This window comes from Haematobia irritans, chromosome 2 (assembly GCF_050003625.1).
Source record: "Haematobia irritans isolate KBUSLIRL chromosome 2, ASM5000362v1, whole genome shotgun sequence".
NCBI classification, from domain to species: domain Eukaryota; kingdom Metazoa; phylum Arthropoda; class Insecta; order Diptera; family Muscidae; genus Haematobia; species Haematobia irritans.
The window spans coordinates 224,644,666-224,662,153 of NC_134398.1; the positions used below are offsets into that span (position 1 = coordinate 224,644,666).

Sequence of the window (17,488 nt, forward strand, 5' to 3'; positions counted from 1 at the left end):
TTTTACAGTTCAAAATTTAATATAGTACAATGTAATGTTGAACATTTTTTTCGGAATCTTCCGAACATATGTAGAATGTATGTAAAAAAAAAAAAACTTTGGTCGAAGCAGGGATCAAACCCACGACCCTTGGCATGAGAGTCAGACGTAGCAACCACTGCTCCACGGTGCCAAACTAAATGTTTGTTTCTGTTAAATAAACTTTGTTTATTCGGTTCGTGGGCGCCGCAAGCTATGCTATATAAATATAACTTATATGGATATTTATCTATTGATGACCATAACAGGTACATAGCTCAGTGGTTAGTGTGTTGGCTTACAAAGTGCATGGTCGATTCTCCGCCAGGCGAAAGGTAAAAAAATTTTAAAAATTCATAAAATCGTATAATTTCTTCTACATTGTTTGTATTACAGAAAAAGGTGCTAAGAACTAAAAATCTTCGCGGAAGTGAAAAAGATGTGAGGGAAAATGCAATTAGCCAGAAAAATTTTTTTTGAGTTAGTCTTTATGAAATTGTTTTTACATCCTGGAAAAGAACAAACGTTTATCACAAAAAGTATATACTTTTCTTCCAAATACACTTCCTTACAGCGAAAAGCAAATGAGAAACGAACTTTGTTTGTCTAAAATTTCGTTTGGGAGGAAAGAATTATTTTTTTGCGTGCAGTGATGTTCTTATTTTAACTACCCAAAAAGTTCTTTTAATTCAATATTTTATAACTTGGGTTTTTCATACTTTTTATGGGTCATTTTACCTTCTTTTGTTTCAAATAGCCTAAAAACTGAGTAAGAATTCATCAAATGGTACAAATCATTTAAATTTTGTCGAAAAAAAATGCTAAATCCAATCTGAAAAAATTAAGAATTTTTGAAAATATTTGAGGTCAAATGTTTCCGACAAGCGTTAGAATCCACTAAAAATTATAAAAAAATTATAAAAATTATTTATTTGACAAAGTATGACAGAATTTTTTAATTTACATCCAATACATTGAATTCGGATCACACCTAAAGAAATGATGCAAATTCAGTGCAACGGCTGTTGAAATGGAGAACTTCCGTCCTATAACAAGCCCATGTTAAATTCATCGCTTCTACACCCTCACAAAAAATCGCTTCTGTAACATATACTCCCAAACATATTTTGCTTCAAGCATATACATTTTTGGGTATTGCCCACACATTTATATGTTTGATCTCTACCAATATATAATATGTCCAAATTCAATAATGTTATCTTCCAAAAAACAATATGTTATTATGTGACCATATAATATGTTTGGAAGCATTTTGCACCCAAAAATATTATATGCTTAAAAAAATTCTCCCAAACAATATTGTGCTCAAAATTTTATTTATTTATTTATATATTTACAATCATAATGAATTATGAAAATAAACAGGTAATATAGGTGCTAACAACATAGGTTTTCGACCTGAATGCTCAAAATTTTGTTTCTGACCAATTGTATATTCCCCGACATCTTTCTCACTTCCACGAGATTTTTTAGTTCTTAGCACCTTTTTCTGTAATACAAACATTGTAGAAGAAATTATTCAATTTTATGATTTTTTATTTTATTTTAATTTTACCTTTTGCCGGACGGGGATTCGAACAGCGGACCACACAGTTTGTAAGGATCAAAGAAGTAGCTGATCAATTGCCCAAGGAAAAATAAAATGTTAATTTTGTAATAACAAGCAACAACCACCAACTTAATTCAATATCGCTCCCTGTTAAATAGCGCTCCAAGCTACTAAACACATATATGTTTATAGGCTATTTCTAAATTAATATATGTTTGCATTCAAGCATATTATATTTACAAACATTTTATGTCCCAAACATAATATGTTCTAACATATTAACATATATGTCCCAAACATGTTATGCTAGTTTATGAACATTATATGCTTGCACTCAAAAATATTGTGTTTAAAAATTTGTGTTCCAAACATATAATGTTTATAGCCAAACATATGAAAAACAGTCTTTTTCAACCGTGTACGTCAATTATGCACCACTTCCGGATCCAAAAAGAACATTTTTATTACTTTTTTGGCGACGCTTTGTTTGTTGGGAAACCACTATAAAATAACTGTGGCAGTATAATTTCTACTTTACTTATGACGGTCCACAAGATTTTACACGAAAAAAACTTTCCTAACAAAAGAAATTTTCGACCCTTGAACATGTTTTGGAAATTTCGTTTTGTACAATTTCGTTTTTGTACGGTGTAAGTACAAACATTTAAAACAAACATCCACAAATTTTTTCCACATGATGATAAACTATGATACGTCCCACAGACCCACAGCTTTCTAAAGTTGCTAAGACAGATTTTGATGTTCATAGTAAACATTTAATATAATAGTATGTATGTAATGTCGAACATCTTTTCGGAATCTTCCGAACATTTTTGGAATATGTATATGTAAAAAAAAAATTTAGTGTTTGGTCGAAACAGGGATTGAACCCACCACTCTTTGTATGTAAGGCTGGCATTGCTCTACGGTTACCAACTAAATGTGTGTTTCTGTTAAACAACGTTTCTTTACATCGGTTCGTGGGCGCCGAAAACTATGCTACACTCAAAAACAAGTTTACTTGGATGCAAAGATTTTGACCTTCCCTTAAGGATTTTGGTATTGATTCCGAGCCAAAGATGCGACTTCTTTAAAATAAAGACATTTTTTACCAACCTCCCTGGCTTTAAATCTAGGATCAATAAAAATTGGATAAATAGCTCATTCATCGAGTTTTTATTTTCTATTTGCGATATATTAATAAAGGTATTTATGTATCAACAAATTCCAATTTCAAAATCCAAATGATGCCAGGTACTTCAAAGTAAAAACAGTTTTCTTAATGCTAAAAAACTTTAAACAAAAGATGCAAATCATTAAAATAAGTCTTAGCCTATATTTGAAGCGTTTTTATCTTAAATTTAAAAATTCAATATGTCAGTGTATATAGATATAACTGTTTGACTGTTTGCGTTGTTTGCGCGTTGATGGCTATAGCGATAATTGTCTGTCGATGAGAATAAAAGCTACGTAGCCCAGTGAATAGTGTGTTGGCTTACAAAATATATGGTCAGCGGTTCGATTCTCCGTCCAGGTGAAAGGTAAAATTAAAAAATATATTAAATTTAATAATTACAGAAAAAGGTGCTAAAACCTAAAAAAACCTCGTGCAAGTGAGAAAGATGAGAGGAAAACTAGCCAGAAAAGAAAAAATTGAGTTAGTCTTCATGAAATTGATTACATCCTGTAAACGAATAAACGATTATCACAAAAAATATATAATATTCTTCCTTACAGCGAAAAGCAAATGGGAAATGATATTTGTTTGTCTAAAATTTCGTTTTGGAGGAAAGTTTTATTATTTTTTGTGTGTAGTAGCCCAAAATAAAAAAATATAAGAAACATGTGTCAACTTACGCGTATTGTTTTTTAAAATAATCTGGCAAAGTTGTCACATTTTTTTTTAATTTAATCTTATAGTATAAGCAAATCCACATTATGTTCAATGAAAAATATTTCTACAGGTACGTAGAATAACAATAATTTGTAATTTTAACCTCAGAATCCGGTCGTTATCCCCATAGTGCTATGGAAACAATCGCGTATGTCAAAAATCAAATTTCCACAATAGGAAAAAAAATCCATATTGACAATATTTTAAAACGTCGAATTTTCTGAATTTTTAGAATATTCTAAAGTATACATTTACAGGGTGCAATTATTTATAAGGTATACCCTCAGAAAAGAGTAAAATATTTTTTTTATAGCCGATTTAATTATTTTTTGTTCATGAAAATTAGTTAATTTTAGTTAAATTTTGCAAAATGTGAGAAAATTTTCTTTATTTTAATTATTTTTTGTCTACTTTAATGACGTGAACTAAAAATGAGAAAAATTCTTGTTTACAAATGAAGTTGACAATTTTAATAAATTTGGTAATAGTTCATATTTTCGCCAAATTGGATGAAGTTTTCTTAAATTGCGTTCATAGGTTTCTGAAATGAGTTAATTTTTTCTTAAATTGTGTCTGCTTCAGTGATGCTAGGAGGATTTTGAAAATTTCCTACACAACTTCAAAAATTCCCTTTTATTCCCTACGCCCAAAAATGTTTTCCCTACAATTTTCCCTACGACAAAAAATTTATAAAATTACAACAAATACTGTAAGAAAGTAAAGAAATTAATATTTTGAAACTTTCTGATTTTTGCCGTGTATATATTCGCCCTGTGAGCGGAATATTTTATTGTATAAATTTCAGTTCCTTTATTTATTTTAAATATAAAAAATATTTACATAAATATTTTCTTAAACGTTTGGAATTAATTCTATTATAATTACTAAGGAACATTTGAAACAAGTGCAAATTCCTTCTGTAAATTATAAATGAGATCGATAAATAACCCTTCAAGCTCATTGCCGATAATTTAGATATTTGTATTGCCAAAGTAACATATGGCAACAGAACATTGCAATTTAAATTCAGATTTTTTATGAAATTGTGTCCTAATTTTACTGGGTCTTAAAATATTTGAAATACTAAACGAATGTGTTATTTTTTGGAAAATTTTGGTAAACTTTGGAAATAGAAAAAATTCCCTACATTTGAAGTACAAAAAAGGATTTTCCCTACATCTGACATCACTGGTCTGTTTTCTGTCTGTAGCGCTAAAGATTTTGACCGAATTTGGTTGAAATTTTTTTGCAAAATTTGATTAAAATCGGTTCAGATTTATTCCAAAATCAATAGGGTTCTATTCTGACCCAAATAAGGAACATGTGCCAAATTTGAAGGCGATTGGACTTAAATTGCGACCTAGACTTTGATCACAAAAATGTGTTCACAGACAGACGGACGGACATGGTTATATCGACTCAGGGACCACCCTGAGCATTATTGCCAAAGACACTATGTGTCTATCTCGTCTCCTTCTGGCTCTTGGCTTGATATTATCGAAATTTTGGTATTTTTAGCGCCAACTTTAATTTTCAAAATTCTCAAAGCGCAAAAGATCAATGGATTAAGGTCCAGAGATTTTCGTGGCCCTTGTGTGGTACAAATGAAGCGAGGAACCTCCTTTGTAAGCAATTCTTGGTTGACGGGTGCTGAACACGGTTGCCACAGTTGATAGATTTTTCCATGTTTTGGTAGATTTTACAAAGAGGTACTTCATAAATTTTGTTTAGAATTTTCTGGAAAAAATATTTTGGCAAAGTTTTCCATTGAAATAAAATTTTGACAAAACTTTCTATAGAAATAAAATGTTGACAAAATTTTCTATAGAAATAAAATTTTCTTCAGAAATAAAATTTTGTCACAATTTTCTTCAGAAATAAAATTTTGACAAAATTTTCTATAGAAATAAAATTTTGACAAACTTTTCTATGGAAAAAAAATTGAGAAAATTTTCCATAGAAATAAAATTTTGATTAAATTTTCTGTAGAAATAAAATTTTGACAATATTTTCTATAGAAATAAAATTTTGAGAAAATTTTCTATAGAAATAAATTTTGACAAAAATTTCTACAGAAATACAATTTTGACAAAATTTTCTATAGAAATAAAATTTTGACAATATTTTCTATAGAAATAAAATTTTGGAAAAATTTTCTAAGAAATAAAATGTTGATTAAAATTTCTATAGAATTAAAATTTTGTCAAAATTTTCCATAGAAATAAAATTTTGGCAAAATCTTCTATAGAAATAAAATTTTGACAAAATTTTCTATAGAAATAAAATTTTGACCAAAATTTTCTATAGAAATGAAGTTTTGACAAAATTTTCTATAGAAATAAAATTTTGACAAAATTTTCTATGGAAATAAATTTTTTACAAAATTTTCTATAGAAATAAAATTTCATTCGTTTTGTTTTATTTTTGTTGGCTTTTTTCTTTAATCATTGTTGTTGTTTTTGATTTCAGCTGAAAGTCATGCCTTTCCCCTGTTGGTTAAGCTACACTTGTAGTTTAGTCAATGCATGGCTTTAAGCTGAAATCAAACACAACAACAATGATTAAAGAAAAAAGCCAACAATAACAAAACGAATGAAGAAAAAGAGGAAGCACGCTCAAAATAAGTGCAGCCAACTGGACTCAAATCGATGATTTGACGGTGGCAAAGGAAAAGAGATATGTTTGTACGAATGTATTTCGGCATAAGCCGGCTATCATGTAAAACCTTTTTTCGGAAGATTCAAGTGTGGTTTATTTTTGGGTTTAGACAACTGCCTGAATTTATTCTGATAATTGGTTGATAGTTTTGCTGCAAGTAGAGGAAGCTGATGAGGAATGTGGTAATTCCAAAACGTGCGTCCATCCAACCATCTTGCAGTCTATAGGGATTTGCCCAAATAAATTTGACAAATATTCTTTTCCTATGTTGGTTAAGCTACACTTATAGTTTAGTCTGCTTTAAGCTGAAATCAAAAACAACAAGAAATAAAATTTTGACAAAATTTTCTATAGAAATAAAATGTTCACAAAATTTTCTATAGAAATAAAATTTTGACAAAACTTTCTATAGAAAAAAATTTTGCCAAAACTTTCTATAGAAAGAAAATTTTGACAAAATTTTCTATGGAAAAAACAAATTGAGAAAATTTTCTATAGAAATAAAATTTTGACACAATTTTCTATAGAAATAAAATTTTAACACAATTTTCTATAGAAATAAAATTCTGACAAAATTTTCTATAGAAATAAAATTTTGACAAAATTTTCCATAGAAATAAAATTTTGACAAATTTTTCTACAGAAATAAAATTTTGACAAATTTTTCTATAGAAATAAAATTTTGACAATATTTTCTGTAGAAATAAAATTTTGACAAAATTTTCTATAGAAATAAAATTTTGGCAAAATTTTCTATGGAAATAAAATTTTGACAAAATTTTCTATAGAAATAAAATATTGACAAAATTTTCTATAGAAATAAAATTTTGACAAAAATTTCTATAGAAGTAAAATTTTGACAAAATTTTCTATAGAAATAAAAGTTTGGCAAAATTTTCTATAGAAATACAATTTTGACAAAATTTTCTAAGGAAATAAAATTTTGACAAAATTTTCTAAGGAAATAAAATTTTGACAAAATTTTCCAAGTGAAGAAATTAATAAGAATAGTATTTCCGATATTAAAAGTCTACAGGCCCAATTTTGTTACGTGTTTGAGTGAATATTTTCATACGAAAATAAAGGGTATTTGTCTAGGAGCTTGTTGCACTAACTTATAATAGCCTGTTCCACAGTGTGGCGCAGGGTATAAAAATATATAAAATTATTAGTGTCTTGTTGCAATTACTACAATATTTTACAATATTTTCTAGAATAAATCTAATTTTTTTCATGGAGGGTTCACTTTTTTCTGGGTGTAGCCTCAACAAGCTCAAAAATTACATGAAAAATTTAATAACGGCTCAGAACAAAGTAATTAAACAATTACAACAATATTTGTTTGAATTCTGGTTCACTTATGAGAAATGTTTATTAATGGTATGGAAATAAATATTGAGTGAAAAATATTCAACTGTGTGCAAGATTTTTGGCCATTTTCACCAATTACTCGCTTGTATTTAGTTATTTCCGTTATTATAAACTCGAAAAGTCCAAATTTTGCAAAAGTCAATTTTCCCAATTTTTTTTTTTATCAAATTTGAAGAACGATTTTTAATTCTGATTAATTCTCGATCGATTTCAATTTCCTTAAAATGTTAATAAAATTAAATAACGAATTTTTTATCATGAATAATGCTTTTGGCCAACATATGAAATTTGCCTTGGAAATTTGGATAGCGACATTATCGAAAAAATATAATTACAAAACGAACGACGCATAAATTCCCTACCAACCACTATTGTCTAGTGGGGTATGAAATTTAATACATCCCATAACTGATGTTTGTTAGGTATATGGGCCAGTATGTTATCGTATTTATATAAATTTGTTTATTTTCAATATGTCCTACGATTGCTAATATTATGAAGTTTACTTTCTTCAAGATTGTATCATTGCGTTTATAAAGATATTTTTATAGACATGATATAACTAATTTGTATTCTTTTGGGTTATCATTACACATGAATAGTTGAATATGGTTAAACATTCAGCAAACGTTAACAAAAAATTCTGTGGAACCATGGAAAAGTAATCTAATGATTCATCATTATAGGAAGCACTTGCTAAAATTCTCATGTAACTAATATGGGCTCTATAAATAGGGCAATGCGTGTTTAATAAGTACTAATACTATAACAGGTGGTTCATCATATGCAGGTGCTCACAGCTGATGCACCTCCAATTGTCAAATACGCTTTAAAATATTATCATACACAAAAAAATCTACGATTTTTTTCCAATTAAAGTCTGAATTGAGTTTTAAAAAATATTCAATTAAAAATTTAATTGATTCAACAATTTTTTAATTGAAACTAAAGTGAATAGTATCAATTTATTTATTTATTTATTATTAAAATTTATTACAATTAACACTGTCCCGCGATGCCACTTAGGCTTATCTGCAGGAAAAGTATAAATGATACTTATATTCTAAAGTTGTATAACTTATCATACACGGATGAAAAAGACTGTTTTTCATATGTTTGGCTATAAACATTATATGTTTGGAACACAAATTTGTAAACACAATATTTTTGAGTGCAAGCATATAATGTTCATAAACTAGCATAACATGTTTGGGACATATATGTTAATATGTTAGAACATATTATGTTTGGGCCATAAAATGTTTGCAAATATAATATGCTTGGATGCAAACATATATTAATTTAGAAATAGCCTATAAACATATATGTGTTTAGTAGCTTGGAGCGCTATTTAACAGGGAGCGATATTGAATTAAGTTGGTGGTTGTTGCTTGTTATTACAAAATTAACATTTTATTTTTCCTCGGGCAATTGATCAGCTACTTCTTTGATCCTTACAAACTGTGTGGTCCGCTGTTCGAATCCCCGTCCGGCAAAAGGTAAAATTAAAATAAAAAAAAATCATAAAATTGAATAATTTCTTCTACAATGTTTGTATTACAGAAAAAGGTGCTAAGAACTAAAAAATCTCGTGGAAGTGAGAAAGATGTGGGGGAATATACAATTAGGCAGAAACAAAATTTTGAGCATTCAGGTCGAAAACCTATGTTGTTAGCACCTATACTACCTGTTTATTTTCATAATTCATTATGATTGTAAATATATAAATAAATAAATAAAATTTTGAGCACAATATTGTTTGGGAGAATTTTTTTTAAGCATATAATATTTTTGGGTGCAAAATGCTTCCAAACATATTATATGTTCACATAATAACATATTGTTTTTTTGGAAGACAACATTATTGAATTTGGATGCAAAAATACAAAATGTTTGGAACTTAGACTACCCAAACATATATTGTTTAGACCAATATGCTTTCAAACATATTATATATTGGAAGAGATCAAACATATAAATGTTTGGGCAATACCCAAAAATGTATATGCTTGAAGCAAAATATGTTTGGGAGTATATGTTACAGAAGCGATTTTTTGTGAGGGTGTACAAATTCATTTACAATGCTTTTTTTTTGTTTTAACAATTCAGATTTGTACAAATATATCTTTTTTAACGATTCAGATTTTACAAATATATCTTTTTCAATTTAAATTACACAATAATAGATTTGTGTTGATAGTGTTGACTTTGAAATTAAAATTTGCAAATAAGTTTACAGTTTTCTCAGAGACTATATTGCTATTGATTTTCTAAGAGATATTGTTTAAGTACATCTCTTAATACAAATTAATTTTGAATATTAATATTTTAATTGATACTATCATTTCTGTGATTGAAGACATTTCAACTAAAATTTAATTGGATCAATTAATTTCGTGATTGGAGACTACAAATATTTTTTGTGAGTATATTACAAATTTCTAGTAAAGCAACCAATTAAAGTCGCCTTTTTCCTTTAAGGTGGGTACTAAGTTCGAGTTTTGCCGCTAAAGTGAAAACTAAATCATTAAAAAAGGCGTAACATTATACATATTTGTTGCAAATTTTATTATAGCTTGATGGGGAAAAGCCCAAAGCAACTTTTCACAAACGATTTTAGCGGCTAAACTCGAACTTTTAGCGGCTAAACTCGAAATACCCACCTTTAGGGACAATTCCAATAGAAATTTGTTTGACAGTTCGATGTATTTGGATGATGTTTTTGTAATATTGTCACTACACGGATGAAAAAGACTGTTTTTCATATGTTTGGCTATAAACATTATATGTTTGGAACACAAATTTTTAAACACAATATTTTTGAGTGCAAGCATATAATGTTCATAAACTACCATAACATGTTTGGGACATATATGTTAATATGTTAGAACATATTATGTTTGGAACATAAAATGTTTGTAAATATAATATGCTTGGATGCAAACATATATTAATTTAGAAATAGCCTATAAACATATATGTGTTTAGTAGCTTGGAGCGCTATTTAACAGGGAGCGATATTGAATTAAGTTGGTGGTTGTTGCTTGTTATTACAAAATTAACATTTTATTTTTCCTTGGGCAATTGATCAGCTACTTCTTTGATCCTTACAAACTGTGTGGTCCGCTGTACGAATCCCCGTCGGGCAAAAGGTAAAATTAAAATAAAAAAATCATACAATTGAATAATTTCTTCTACAATGTTTGTATTACAGAAAAAGGTGCTAAGAACTAAAAAATCTCGTGGAAGTGAGAAAGATGTTGGGGATATACAATTGGGCAGAAACAAAATTTTGAGCATTCAGGTCGAAAACCTATGTTGTTAGCACCTATATTACCTGTTTATTTTCATAATTCATTATGATTGTAAATATATAAATAAATAAATACAATTTTGAGCACAATATTGTTTGGGAGAATTTTTTTTAAGCATATAATATTTTTGGGTGCAAAATGCTTCCAAACATATTATATGTTCACATAATAACATATTGTTTTTTGGAAGACAACATTATTGAATTTGGATGCAAAAATACAAAATGTTTGGAACTTAGACTACCCAAACATATATTGTTTAGACCAATATGCTTTCAAACATATTATATATTGGTAGAGATCAAACATATAAATGTTTGGGCAATACCCAAAAATGTATATGCTTGAAGCAAAATATGTTTGGGAGTATATGTTACAGAAGCGATTTTTTGTGAGCGTGTACTTGTAGTAATTGCATGATGACTAATACCACGTTCAAAAATGGCAGGTAGTGTCAAAAAATCCATATTTTTTTAAATTTTTTTACCAACATAAAATGATCGAAAACAATTTCAAATTTCTAGTAAAGCAACCAATTAAATTCGCTTGTTTGCCTTTAGGGTCAATTCCAATAGAAATGTGCTTGGCAGTTTGATGTATTTGGATGTTGTTTTTGTAATATTGTCACTACTTGTAGTAATTGCACGATAACTAATACCACGTTCAAAAATGGCAGGTAGTGTCAAAAAATCCGTAATTTTTTCATTTTTTACCAACATACAATTATCGAAGACTTATGCAATGCAACGAAATAAATAAATGGTTTCAAAAACAAAAACAGGGCCGAATGTTCGGTCACGGCGAATCTTATGTACCCTCCGCCGCGGATTACTTAAATAGCTCTACTAAAGACTGTCATCATTAATCGATTTACAAGGTATCTTAAAACTTCTTGTACAATATATGTAAACCTGATCGGATGAAATGTGCTCCTCCAAGAGGTTCCGGAAGTCAACTCAGAGTATCGATTTATAGGGCGGGCGGGTGTTGGATAGATATGTATAATTTTTAAAATATTTTTCGTCAAAATCGTCAATTCGTCCCAAAAAAATCGTCAAAAAATCGTCACCCACAAAAGCGCCGAAAACAATGATTTAGGAGCAAAATAAAAGTTTTATTCAAACAAAAATATAAGAAGAAGCTTATATTTACGTAGATTACTGTTTAAGATATGACTATACTATATTTCTGATTGTGACTACATTTTTAAGGTTTTTTCCGATTCAATTTGTTTAAAAATGTTCCTTGACAAATTTCCTTTGTTCCTTAAATCGTTATTACTTTCTCATGTATAATTTTTATTATTATTACTATTTGTGTCCATAACTTGGCTTATCGGCAATAGCTTTAAATAATTTTTGGACAAAAGAATACCTTGTAAAGTTGAAGTTTCAAAGGAATTCCGAATTTTTGTTTTATTTATATTGTTTGCTGTTAATTTCTTTCTACATTGGATACGAACGAGAGCAAGCTAGACACAAATTATCATAGCATTGAGACTAAAAAATGATTGTTTACGTTACAACTTATGAAAAATCGTCAACTTATAACTACGTTACTTTGAAAAATCGTCAAATCGCCATAAAAAAAAAACTTTAAAAGAAAACACTCGAGTCGAACATTTTCAAAAATCGTCAACTCATAACAACGTGTCTTAAAATCGTCACAGGCCAAATTTACCATTAAAAATCGTCAAAATGACGAAAAATCGTCAGAGTTGGCGCCTCTGGGCTCAAGGAATCTGAGTATCTACCACGACCCAGAATATATATACTTTATGGGGCTTGAGGTCAATATTTCGATACGTTACAAATGGAATGACAAAGATAGTATACCTAACCTATGGTGGACGGTATAATAAAAAATAGTTTATAAAATTTGATGAATACTATTCTGTATAAAAATCCATGTGGTTAATATTTAATATTTATTTTATGACCGAAAAATGTTTAAACAGGTGTTTTTTAATGTTTTCATCCATTTTTTGCAATAAATATGAACTGATATCATTTATGTTTGAGCAACATGGATATATTTGTGATGAATTTATTATTTTAGATTGCATCACCGCGCAGGTATTTCAATGTTATTATACCTTAAAGGTCTAGCAATAACAAATATCCCTGGGAGTAGCCAGGAATCTGACCAGGTGTGGACACGGTTTATATTAAAAAAATAAAGAAAACAATCTATTTTTATACTTACAAAGTTTTATAAAAAAGGGCTACTTCAATATATTTTTGTGAAATTATATTGTTTTGTTTTTTAATATTTGTTCCTCTTGTCATCTTTACTCTTGAATCTATGATTGTAGAACGTAACACAAAGTATTAAACCTGCTCAAACATCCGATAGATTATTTGCGTTAGTGCAAGGTTGTGCCAAGGAAATACTTAGAGTTTCTTATATGGAAGGGAAACCATTCCTCTTTCTTTCCATGCATCGCAAAGCTGCTATACCAAATTGCTGCTTCTTGCTTAAATCCATTTAGAGTACGAGGGCTGTTCGGAAACTTCTTAGCCTAGCACAAAACGCGCGGTATAAACAGAAAAAAATTAAGTGTTTTGGAAACTTCCATATCTGTTATAAACACATGTTAAATTTTGTTTCGATTTGGCAACTCCTTCATATAGGTGTTCAAAAAAGACGCATCCGCAATTTTTTTACAATGGAAAAATTAGAAATGCGTGCTGTCATTAAATATTTACAAGAAATTCATAATGAAATGGTGAATGTGTTAGGTGAAAGTGCTCCTTCATATGCAACAGTAAAAAATTGGGTTGCTGAATTTAAACGTGGTCGTACAAGCATTGAAGATGAACCACGTAGTGGACGTCCAAAAACCGCAACAACAACAGAAATTGTAGCCAAAGTGCATGATATGGTATTAAATGATCGACGAATTAAAGTGCGTGAAATTGCTAATATCATGGGCATCTCAAATGATCGAGTCCATTTAATTTTGCATGAAGAACTACAGATGAAAAAGCTTTCTGGAAGATGGGCGCCGCATTTGTTAACAGTTGATCAAAAATGCATAAGATTGAACATTGCTCAAGCTTGTTTGGATCGTTTTAAGCCAAATAAAATGGATTTTAAGCGTCGTTTCATAACTGTTGATGAGACATGGATCCACCACTATACTCCAGAAACGAAAAAACAATCCAAACAATGGACTGAAGCTGGAGGAAGTGGTCCAAAGAAGGCAAAAACAATTAAATCAGCTGGTAAGGTTATGGCAACGGTTTTTTGGGACCTCAAAGGTATTTTATTGATTGACTATCTGCAAAAGGGTAAAACAATAAATTCAGAGTACTGTTGCAACCTTTTGTCCGGGCTTACAACACAACAAAAATTTTTCATCAAGACAACGCACCAGCGCACAAGAGTGTTTTAAATCAACGAATTAAAGTACGAGTTGCTTGACCACCTTATTCTCCTTATTTAGCTCCCAGCGACTTTTATTTGTTCCCAAATCTAAAAAAAAATCCTTGCTGGCAAGCGTTTTACCTCAAATGAAGATGCAATTACAGTTGTAAACCACTATTTTGAAGATGGTGAGGAAAACTATTTTAATCAAGGGATAGAATTGCTAGAAAAGGGTTGGAAAGGGAGATTATATTGAAAAATAAAAATATTTTTGAAAAACTATTCTCTTTCAATGATAGGCGAAGAAGTTTCCGAACCGCCCTCGTATATTGATCGAAAAATGTTTGCTATTTCAGCAAACAGTGGCTGCTTTCCCTCTTTTAGCAGACTTTTTGCTGGTTTAGCAAATTTTCCAGCTAAGAAATTTCTTTTGGTTTAAGTGTAGAAGATGACAATCATCTCTTATTCTCCAGACAGTCAATGTACTTGAACTTTATTTTTGCAATAGTGTCAGTACCTTAAATACACATCATTTTTTTCAATTCATTTTTAGTTAGCATGATTTTGGAACAAAATGTTCATTTTTTTTGTTATTAATATTATAAATTTTATAGTGTGAGCAAATTTTTTAATTGATTACGCTTTCAGTTTTGATTGATTCAATTGATTGACAATTGTTTAATTAGATATACGTTGATGATCATTTTTTTTGCGTGGTTATATTTATAATATTACGAGTAGGAAATAACAATTTTTGTAGCGTACACCGAAAAAAATTTCCGTAGTTAAACTAACGCTAAATTTAACTTATTTTTATTGGAAAAAATTTATTTGCTTCTAGTTAAATTTAATTAATTTTATCGAAATTTTCCACAGCTTAATGAAATCTTACTTTTTTTTAAGTATGTCTCAAAAATTTTATGAACTAAACGTGAGTATAAAGTTCAATGACCGTACACATAAGTTCAATATGAACTAAAGCAAAAGAAGATTTTCGTACGATTCCTAAAAATAGTAAGAATGAACTACTGTATAGTTAAAATGGTTATGATTTGGCGCCAATGATTTTCTTCTTTACTTTTGTTAATTTTTTTCTATGAGATGGTGTAATTTCGTGAACTGCAGTTAAAAAGTACAAGTGTATAACGTACAACTTAAATTAATCTTTCCTCTTTCGATACCAATACCAAATAACAATAAATTAATTGTAATGAACTATCTGGTTTTTTTTAACAAAACTACTAAACTAGTTGTTTGACAGTTGCAAATAATTTCAATTACCGATATCATATAGCATATACAGATTTCCCACCTGTTTCCTCTCTGGTGCGTTCATACAGTTTTTCATTTTTCGATGTTATTGTTGATTCGTACGCATCTTCATATGGACCACAGGGACACCGAGATTTCCAAAAGCTACAACAGCAATTTTTCGATCTAACCACCTTGCCATTGATGTCGTATGATGTAAATTTATTACCCATATTGGTATAACCTCAAATTTAGTTGTTAAATTGAAAGAACTACGAAACTATTTGTCGTTTTATTTTGGCATTGGACAAATTATTTAGTTAAACAATTTAAATAAATACGAACGCTCGTAATCAATGTGCGCAAATAATATCGAACAACTTCACCCGCCGAACGATGATAGACAACTGATCTTAGTTAAATACAAAAAATGAGAATTGTTCCAAATTCCTTGAAATTTCTTTTTGTTTTGCGAAATTGTTTACTTTGTATTATTTTACTTTAATAAAAGATTGTTTCATCTTTTCGGCAACTTAAATTAGCTTACAAAGAAAATTGTTCATAATTATGTACTTGTTTAATTATTAGATTATTGTAAACTCAACTATTCTAGCTCTTTGACTTGCTACCCAAGTCAAGTTTAATGACGGATTGCCTTATTTGAGATTCTAGTTCACCTTGCAACTATATCACAGATATCACAATTAGAAGTGGTAGGAGAAGGAATGCCAAGATACATTTAGCATATACATATGAAATTTGTTTTTATTCTAAACTGCAAATAAAATGAAGACTTTCCGTCAGTTGGGAAGGGAAACATTTACCATACCTGCACCCAAAGACAGTATACACACACTGAAAAAAATATATACGTGGTATTAAAGATTAACCAACCTAAATTTTAGGATCCGCAATTTACAAAATCTTAAGGACAAATTTCTTTAAAGTAATGAAATTTGAATTAAAATAAAATTTATAATCCTTGCTTCACATTTTTTTCATTAAATATAGGAAATAAATTTTGTAAAATTGTGTCCCCCTTTAAAGTAGCATGTCTTTAAAATAAGGCAAATTTTAAAATAAAGAAACACATTTTTGTGTTAAAGAAATCGTCCATAAATTAATTAAAATATTGAATCTTTAGATTTAAGATATAAACGCTTCAAATATAGGCTAAGACTCATTTTGAGGATTTGACACCTTTGGTTTAAAGATTTTTTGGAATTAAGAAAGCAGTTTTTTATTTTGAAGTATCCGTTATAATTTGGATTTTTTTAAACTGGCATTTGTTTGCACTTGAATAGCTTTATTAATATACCGCGAAAGAGAATGAAAATTTGATAAATGAGATGTGTATCCTAATTGATCCTAGATTTAGAGCCAAATAAGTCGCTAAAAAGTATAGATTTCTGCTGTTATATTTTTTTACTTCGTGGTCTAACCAATAACAAATTATAAAATGTTTAGGTTATAAATTTTTCCCTAAAGCATATTTAAGAGCCAAAAGTAGTTTTTGGTATATTTTGCACTGTAATATACTTACAAGCTCCTAAATATGATCATTTTGTTTGCTGTTATGCCTCAATTTGAAAAATATTCAGATTTTTGGGCAAATACTATAGATATTCATAAAATATTATTTTTTTTTTTGTGTTAGGATAGCATCTAAGTCGACATTTTTATTGGTTTCAGCCAAGCTAAGACATGTTTTGGTATAAACTTACTTAAAAAATAGCAGACAATGTTTGCTATTTCAGCAAACAATGACTGATTTTCCTTTTTCAGCAGACTTTCTCTTTTAGCAAACTTTTCTGATATCCCTATTAACATATTTCTTTGGGTATACTCTAATTTTGGGCTCATATTAAAAAAAAACTCGTATTGAATACTGGATACTATACTAAAATTTTAATGGGTGAGATATAAGATTTGTTTAGCCAATTAAAACTGATTTGTGTTTGGTATGCGGCTACGGAAGCATGCAATAAACTGCTGAAAAATGAAAAGCATTCACAGCAGAAATACTAAAAATTATCTGCAATT

At 29.2% G+C, this 17,488-nt stretch overlaps 1 protein-coding gene across 1 annotated transcript in view; it reads right to left on the reverse strand.

Moving 5' to 3' along the window:
- Tg (Transglutaminase) overlaps positions 1–15,841 on the reverse strand; it is a 43,338-nt gene extending 27,497 nt beyond the window's left edge. The window contains exon 1 of the mRNA XM_075297604.1: positions 15,507–15,841. Coding sequence (XP_075153719.1) covers positions 15,507–15,678 — 172 coding nt within the window. The 5' untranslated portion in view covers positions 15,679–15,841. The remainder of the gene's footprint in view (positions 1–15,506) is intronic.
- Positions 15,842–17,488: the final 1,647 nt, after the last annotated feature.